The sequence below is a fragment of the Nansenia antarctica genome (genome assembly GCF_963989245.1).
Source record: "Nansenia antarctica genome assembly, chromosome: 3".
Taxonomy (NCBI): Eukaryota; Metazoa; Chordata; class Actinopteri; order Argentiniformes; family Microstomatidae; genus Nansenia; species Nansenia antarctica.
Window position 1 is genome coordinate 82069460 of NC_137688.1, and position 7880 is coordinate 82077339.

At 57.5% G+C, this 7880-nt stretch overlaps 1 protein-coding gene across 1 annotated transcript; it reads left to right on the forward strand.

The window, feature by feature from the left end:
- The first annotated feature begins 1239 nt into the window (after nt 1-1239).
- On the forward strand, nt 1240-7039 carry atxn1a (ataxin 1a). Its single transcript, XM_080525661.1, has 2 exons — nt 1240-3693; nt 6383-7039. Exons 1-2 carry the CDS (start codon nt 1501-1503, stop codon nt 7004-7006), a joined length of 2817 nt encoding a protein of 938 aa, XP_080381787.1. The 5' UTR covers nt 1240-1500; the 3' UTR covers nt 7007-7039.
- The last annotated feature ends 841 nt before the right edge of the window (nt 7040-7880 follow it).

A 7880-nucleotide genomic window follows, 5' to 3' on the forward strand; every position in this document is an offset into this window, starting at 1 on the left:
AGCACAGCGACACCTCTTAAATCACGGCCCCGCTTGGAATGCAAAACATGTCTCTCCTCTGCTGGGCATAGAAGACCCACACACACACACACACACACACACACACACACACACACCGCCATAACACACACCCCACCCCAGACACCCCCCCGCACACACACACACACACACCCCCAGGGGCAGGCCTCTGTTTGGGGGGCAGGCCTCTGTTTGGGGGGCAGGCCTCTGGTGGTGGGGGGGGGGGGGGGGAGGCCTCTGGTGGGGGGGGGGGGGGGGGGGGGGCAGGCCTGGACAGTGTCTCAGGTCTAACACCAGCTGGGGGGGGCAGGAAGGGTGTTTGACATGGAGCAGTAACGGAGCCTGGAGCCTGTTTGTAGCATTCATGCTTGTTTCTGTTTATATCCACCTGTGATGTGATGCAGAGAAACAATACGCTTGTAACGGTGTGTGTGTGTGTGTGTGTGTGTGTGTGTGTGTGTGTGTGTGTGTCCAGGTGTGTGTGTGTGTGTGTGTGTGTGTGTGTGTCCGGGTGTGTAAAGCTGTGTCTACATTATTAATGAGTTTCACACAGTGTGTTCTCTCTCTCTCTCAGTAGGGGGTCCTCTCCACTCTCTACACACACACAGCTCACAGATGGTAGAAATGGATGCTCACACACATACACACACACACACACACACACACACACACACACACACACACACTGCGGTATTAGGCTTGCTCCTGGTGTGGGGTCTGGGGGGGGGTTGGTATTTATGCCCTGATCAATGCTGATAAAGAGGTCACCTTGTAAGAGGGGCTAACCTTCTGTCTCTGTGTGTGTGTGTGTGTGTGTGTGTGTGTGTGTGTGTGTGATCTCCACAGGTTCCTGCCGCGGTCCAGGAAGCTTGCGATCCGAGGGAAATGATTCCGCATGAAGTGATTGGTCGTCTCTCCCACGGCAGGTGTGACGCGCGCCGCTCCCCGCTGAGCTGGACGTCCGTCAGACGCTGAGCAGAGGACAGACGGACAGACAGACCCCCCCCACCCCCTACCCCTCTCCCTCCCTCTACTACCCCCTCCCCCATCCCCCCCCCCCATCCCCTCTCTGACCGCCGACAGACCACAGGAACAGCAGGAGGGCCCTCTCTGTAGCAGAGCTTACCAAGACACACAGAGAGAGAGAGACGGACGGACGGACAGACAGACAGACAGACAGACAGACAGACAGACAGAGAGAGAGAGATAGACAGACCGACAAAAAGTCACACAGATTAGCGAGAGAGAGAGAGAGAGAGAGAGAAGGAGAGAACCATCGGCGGCAGTAGACTGAGAGAGAATCGAAAAGAAAGATACACATATAAAGACCTCCCATCAGGATAGAGACTGAGACAGAGCCAGCCAGAGAGAGAGAGAGAGAGAGAGAGAGGTTGAGAAAGAGGGATTAAGAGAGAGAGAGACAAAAAAAATAAAGCAAGTACGTAGAAAGACAACGCCGTGCCGAAACAGCCGCCGCGCACCATGAAGTCCAACCAGGAGCGCAGCAACGAGTGTCTACCCCCGAAGAAGAGGGAGCGGGAGATCCCCCCTCCCGCCTGCGCCCCTGCGCCCCCCCCCGAAGAGCAGCGCCCCCTAGCGATGCCTCCCGCCAGCGAGAGCCAGCGTGGCGAGAACCTGGCGTGGCTCGCTAACGTGGCCAGCGGACACAACAACAACAACAACACCGGCGGCGGCGGAGGCCAGCGGACCAGCACTGCCAGCGAGTCGGACGGGCCCCCCCAGTACAAGCCGCTGTCCTCCACCCTCGCCTACCCTTCCTCCTCCTCCTCCTCCTCCTCTTCCTTGTCCTCCTTGTCTTCGTCCCGAGCGGCGGCGGTGACGTCGCTCCCGGCCATCTACACGTCGTCCCTGTGCCAGGGGGGCTTGGCGGCGGGGGTGGGGGTGGGGGGGGCCCTCCAGTATACCCAGCTGCCCCCCAACCTCCAGTTCATCTCCTCGCCCTATGCCAGCCCCTACGCCGGCTACATCTCCTCCCAGCTCCTCCCCCCTCTGCCCCCGCCGCCCCCCGTCGCCTCCGCAGCGCACCACAGACCCCCCCCCCACCACCACCACCACCACCACCAGCCCTACAGCCCCGCCTCGACCCTCTCCTCCCTCTCCTCCCTCTCCCCCCTGTCTCAGCAGGCCTCCAAGCTGGACCAGCATCACCCGGCGGAAAGGGGGGGACGCCCGCCCCCGCCCCAGGGCCTGGCCCAATCAGACGGAGCGCCCCAGTACGTCCAGATCTCTGGCTCCTCCCTCAGCAGCATGCCCCCCAGGACTGCCCCCTCCCCCCTGCACGGGGGCCACCTGCCCCTCCACTTCCACCCCCACCACACCCTGGCGCTGAGCGGGGGGGGGTCTCAGGTCCTGGTCCAGTACACCGACGGACCCCCCCCACCACCCAGGAAGGAGGAGGGGGTCCAGGGGGGGTCCAGGCCCAGGGAGCTGCTGAACGGGGAGCTGGAGAAGGGACGGCGCTACGGACCCCCCCACGAGGGGACCCTGGGGAAACACGGCAGCAAAGGAACCTCTTCCTCCTCCTCCTCTTCCTCCTCCTCCTCCCACCTGCAACTCCACCAGCAGCAGAGCTCCTCCCACCCATATGAGGCCCGCCACCTCGTCTTCCCCTCGGACTACATCTCCCATGATCCCTCAGGGCTGCGGACATCTCTCATGCTGGTGCCCAACAGCCACGGTGGCGTCGGCCTCGCGGACCACCCCTCGGGCGGAGGAAGCCCGGACAAGCTCCACAGGTCCTCCCCGCACCCCGAGAAGGGAGGCCATTACCCGGGCAAGCCCGTGTCTCGCACCCCCTCCTCCTCCGCCTCCTCCTCTTCTTCCTCCACATCCTCCACGTTCACCTTCCCTCCCCCGCTCAGCGTGGACGGCCTGAAGGGAGGCGTGAGCACGCTGTCCTCCCACACGGTCATCCAGACCACCCACCACGCCAGCGAGCCCCTCTCCCTCGGCCTCCCCTCCGCCAACTTCTACTCCTCCGGAGGACAGACCACGCCCATCATCGGCTACATCGCGGGCGGCGGCGGAGGAGGAGGAGGAGGACAGCAGCCAATCAGCTACCACGCCAGCCTGCCCCAGCACCTGCTCATCCCCGGCGCCCAGCCCGTCATCCTCCCCGTCAGCGGGGGGGGCACGGGGCTCGCCAGTCTCGAGGCCGCCATCTGCGCCGCGACCACCGCCCAGTCCTTCCCCGCCGCGCTCCCCCCCCACACTTACATCGCCACGACGACCCCCACCTCCATGACCCCCGCCACCAACAACAACAACAACAACCACCACCACCACAGCCACCCTAAAGGGGAGCCCCACATCTTCGAAGCCCCGGCCCCTTACGCCCCCCACCCGGCGAAAGGGGGATCCGCCGTGATCCAAGCCCAGCTCCACCTCCCCGTGGTCCAGACGACGCCCCCCCCTCCCCTCTCCTCGGCGGCGGCCCCTTCCTCGCTGCCCCCCTACTTCATCAAGGGCTCCATCATCCAGCTGGCGGACGGTGAGCTGAAGCGGGTGGAGGACCTGAAGACGGAGGACTTCATCCAGAGCGCCGAGATCAGCAGCGAGCTGAAGATCGACTCGTCCACGGTGGAGCGCATCGACGGCAGCCACACGCCCAACTTCGCCATCGTGCAGTTCTCCGTGGGCGAGCACCGAGCTCAGGTGAGGAAGCTATAGGTGGAGGTAGGGGAGGAGGAGTACGGGGGGGAGGCCCGGGGGAGGTAGACAACGGAGGACGGGCGGGCTCATTGTAATGCATGAATCGTACCGAGGATTTCTTCGTTCCGCTCCATGCATTCCAATGAGCCCACCCGTCCTCCGATGTCTACCTCCACCAGCCTCCCCTGATCAATAGATACTCCCTAGTAGTGCTACAGGTGAGGAGGGGTTGCTGTATGGCCAACACTTTATACTGGGAGTGTGAGGAACAGTTGGGATATGTACAGTATTATATTTGATAATTAACAGGGGCTGCTTCCTTGTATTTTTGAGGGTTGGTTCATTATCATGACTTTATTCCGTATGATGGGGTTGTATGAGGTAACTTGAGATATGCTGCAGTGATTATTCACATGTGGGGATCTGGTTGCTGCTTGCCACGGTAACGGTTTATGTATTATTAAGGGTACATTGATCAATGCCGTGGGCCCATTTCTGGAAACTGAAGTAGGTCATCATTCAGTGTGAGACGTCTCGCTCTCAGGCATGTACGATACGTCCGCGAGTGACGAAGGTTGTCGGTTGCGTCCGTAACTGACTAGACGTGTTATCGTACGCCTTTGTTCCATCTCACAGTTCACAGTATCCTCTCTATCGTTTTCTCCCCTTGGTCTCGCCCGCTAGACTTCTGAGAACACTCCCGAGATCGCTTCCGAGAACACTTCTGACACTTTAGAACGCTCGTGAGAGAGCGCTTCTAACGCTTCTAAGAGCGCTTCTAAACCTTCTAAGAGCGCTTCTAAGAACGCTTCTAAACCTTCTAAGAGCGCTTCTAACGCTTCTAAGAACGCTTCTAAACCTTCTAAGAGCGCTTCTAAACCTTCTAAGAGCGCTTCTAAACCTTCTAAGAGCGCTTCTAAGAGCACTTCTAAACCTTCTAAGAACGTTTCGAACAACGCCTGTAAAGGGCCGCTTGTAAAACTTCTGAGAACCCCTTCTAAGAAACCCTTCTAACGATATCCAGCGCCTCCGCTGTCTATTCCCAGGGACAAGGATCTAGCGGCACCCGTGGTTCTAGCCAGACGAGGCAGCGCAGCGTGTATCTACAAACCATGTATGACTTTATCCCTTTTCCCTCATAATTATCTCCGGAGCGCCGGGATGACAGACACGCTACACACATGTGTTCCTGGTGGGAGGATCAAAAGCGTTCTGAGATCTGTGAATTACAGTACGTAGGAAAGCCCAGCTGCATAGGATCACGTAGAGGGGGTATACTCGTTCAGAAGGTCCATGTTTGGTGTGTGTTGTGTTGTCTGGGAGAACGGGGTGATATTGAGTCATTCTTCATGTGTCTGTGTGTTCTCTCTCTCTTTGTTCTTATTCATTTGTTCTTTCCATCTCTCTCTCTCTCTCTCTCTCTCTCTCTCTCTCTCTCTCTCTCTCAGTCTGTCGGTCTCTGAGGGCCTATGTTCAAGGTTCATAATCTTTTTCATCTGTCTGTGCTCGGGTCCAGCCACCCACTCAAAGCAGCCTTTAACTCTCTCCCTCCTCTCTCTCCTCCTCTCTCCCTCCTCTCTCTGTCTTTGATACACTTCTGCTCACAGGCTGACCATATTTCAAAGGCCTCCGTCCTTCTTAGTTTTCTCTCCCTCTCTCTGCTCCTCTTCTCTCCCTCTCTCCTCTCCTCTTCTCTCCCACTCTTCTCTCCTCTTCTCTCCCTCTCTGCTCCTCTTCTCTCCCTTTCTCTGCTCCTCTTCTCTCCCTCTCCTCTCCTCTTCTCTCCCTCTCTCTGCTCCTCTTCTCTCCCACTCTTCTCTCCCTCTCTTTGCTTCTCTTCTCTCCCTCTCTCTTCTCCTCTTCTCTCCCCTCTCTCTGCTCCTCTTCTCTCCCACTCTTCTCTCCCTCTCTGCTCCTCTTCTCTCCCTTTCTCCGCTCCTCTTCTCTCCCTCTCTCTGTTGCTCTTCTCTCCCTCTCCTCTCCTCTTCTCTCCCTCTCTCTGCTGCTCTTCTCTCCCACTCTTCTCTCCTCTTCTCTCCCTTTCTCTGCTCCTCTTCTCTCCCTCTCTTTGCTTCTCTTCTCTCCCTCTCTCTTCTCCTCTTCTCTCCCTCTCTTCTCCTCTTCTCTCCCTCTCTCTGCTCCTCTTCTCTCCCTCTCTTTGCTTCTCTTCTCTCCCTCTCTCTTCTCCTCTTCTCTCCCTCTCCTCTCCTCTTCTCTCCCTCTCTCTGCTCCTCTTCTCTCCCTCTCTTTGCTTCTCTTCTCTCCCTCTCTCTTCTCCTCTTCTCTCCCTCTCTTCTCCTCTTCTCTCCCCCCTCTCCTCTCCTCTTCTCTCCCTCTCCCTGCTCCTCTTCTCTCCCCCCTCTCTTCTCCTCTTCTGTGGTTCTCACATATTTCTTGGAGGTGGCTCCTGATTTGAGTCCATACATGTTACGCCTATGCAATGAAGTGTACATACATTTTAATTGGAACTTGTGAAACAGGTTTAGCACAATGACATAATGTTCGTAATGTTCATTCATCTTTATGCGTCCTCTCCCTGTTCTCGTTGTTTCTCCCTGTTTTGACCCCCCCCCCCACCCCCCCCCCTACCCCACCTCCGATGCTCTCTCCTACACTTTCTCTCTCCTCCCTCTCTCCTCCCTCTCCTCCCTCTCTCCTCCCTCTCCTCCCTCTCCTCCCTCTCTCCTCCCAGGTGAGTGTGGAGGTGCTGGCAGAGTACCCCTTCTTCGTGTTCGGCCAAGGCTGGTCGTCGTGCTGCCCGGACCGGACCAGCCAGCTCCTGGAGCTGCCCTGCACCAAGCTCTCCGTGGGGGACGTCTGCATCTCCCTCACCCTGAAGAACCTGAGGAATGGTTCCTTGAAGAAGGCCCAATCCCTGGAGGTGACCACCACCACCACCACCACCACCAGCAGCAGCAGCGCCAACCATGGCCTCATCCACGGCCCCCTCAAACACCCCAAGGCTGTGGCCGGGGTGGCCAGGGGAGGAGGGATGGGGGGGGCCAGGCACACGGAGCAGCAGAACGGCTTGGGCCAGAGAGGGGGTGCCGGGAACGGAGGTGGGGGCGGTCCGACCGGCTCGGAGAACGGGGAACTGAGGTTCGGGGAGAAAGCCCAGCTCCCCCAGCCTTCCGATCCGTCAGAGCCCAGCGCCAAGCCCCCGGCGGCGGTGGGGCGTAAGAGGAGGTGGTCGGCCCCCGAGGGACGTAAGGTGGAGAAGCCGGAGGAGGAGCCTCCCCTGACTCTGCCCAAGCCCTCGTTCCTCACTCAGGAGGTGAAGATCAGCATGGAGGGCCGCTCCAACATAGGCAAGTGAAGGAAGGCTCACCACACGCTCGCAGGACTGTTCGTTCACGCAGGGAGGGGGGGGGGGGGGGAAAGATGTGGAGAAATAACAAAACGAAACCAAGAATGAAAAAAAAATGAAACGCCCTTGTTATGTTTTTTCTTTAATATTTGTTTAGATTTCCTTCTTCTTTTTTGTGTGTTGTTTTCCGTTTCTTTCAGATGACTGTACTGTAGCTGTACCCAGTACGTTCATGTTATATCTCCCTGTAGTCATAATAACATTGTAACAGATGCATTTTGGTATTACTGTACATGAGAAATTGGGGGAGGGGGGGGGGGTTCCACAAATGTGTGGGGTTCCACAAATTCTTGGGCGAGGGGTTATTGTGACGTGTCCTTGTTTTGTTTTTTTTCAAAGTTTGAAAGCAAGTTTCACTTTCCCTTTAACGATGTCATAGACCAGAGAGACTAGCTCAGGATGTGTGGACGGCGTCACTCTCTCCTCTCCGGCCTGTTACCATAGTAACAACACGTGCGACAGCAGGGAAGGTGGAGCTGATACCATTTAAGCGCTGATCCTGAACGAGACGACGACGTCTTCGGCTGAAACGCGGTTCAGAAGGTCCTGGAAAACGATTGAAACACTTTTGGTGAGAAGACAAGTCTCTCTCTCTCACGAGAGGATGTGTGAGGCCCAGCCCTACGCCTCATCCTGTTCTCTGACCTCGAGTCAGCGCTATGTTTGATTCAATATAGAGAGTCCACTCAAGACGAGATGACGCTGACGTTTAGGTCATCAAGCAGTGCCAGCCAAGCCCAGTGTTGTCATCAGGCAGCGCCAATGAGCCCTAAAAGAGAGAGAGAGAGAGAGAGAGAGAGAGAGAGAGAGAGAGAGAGAGAGA

Bases quoted from the DNA above. Each gene is read 5' to 3' on its own strand.
- atxn1a (XM_080525661.1), top strand. From the start codon at position 1,501: ATGAAGTCCAACCAGGAGCGCAGCAACGAGTGTCTACCCCCGAAGAAG. The intron at 3,694-6,382 runs GTGAGGAAGCTA...CTCTCCTCCCAG, and splicing joins TGGGCGAGCACCGAGCTCAG to GTGAGTGTGGAGGTGCTGGC.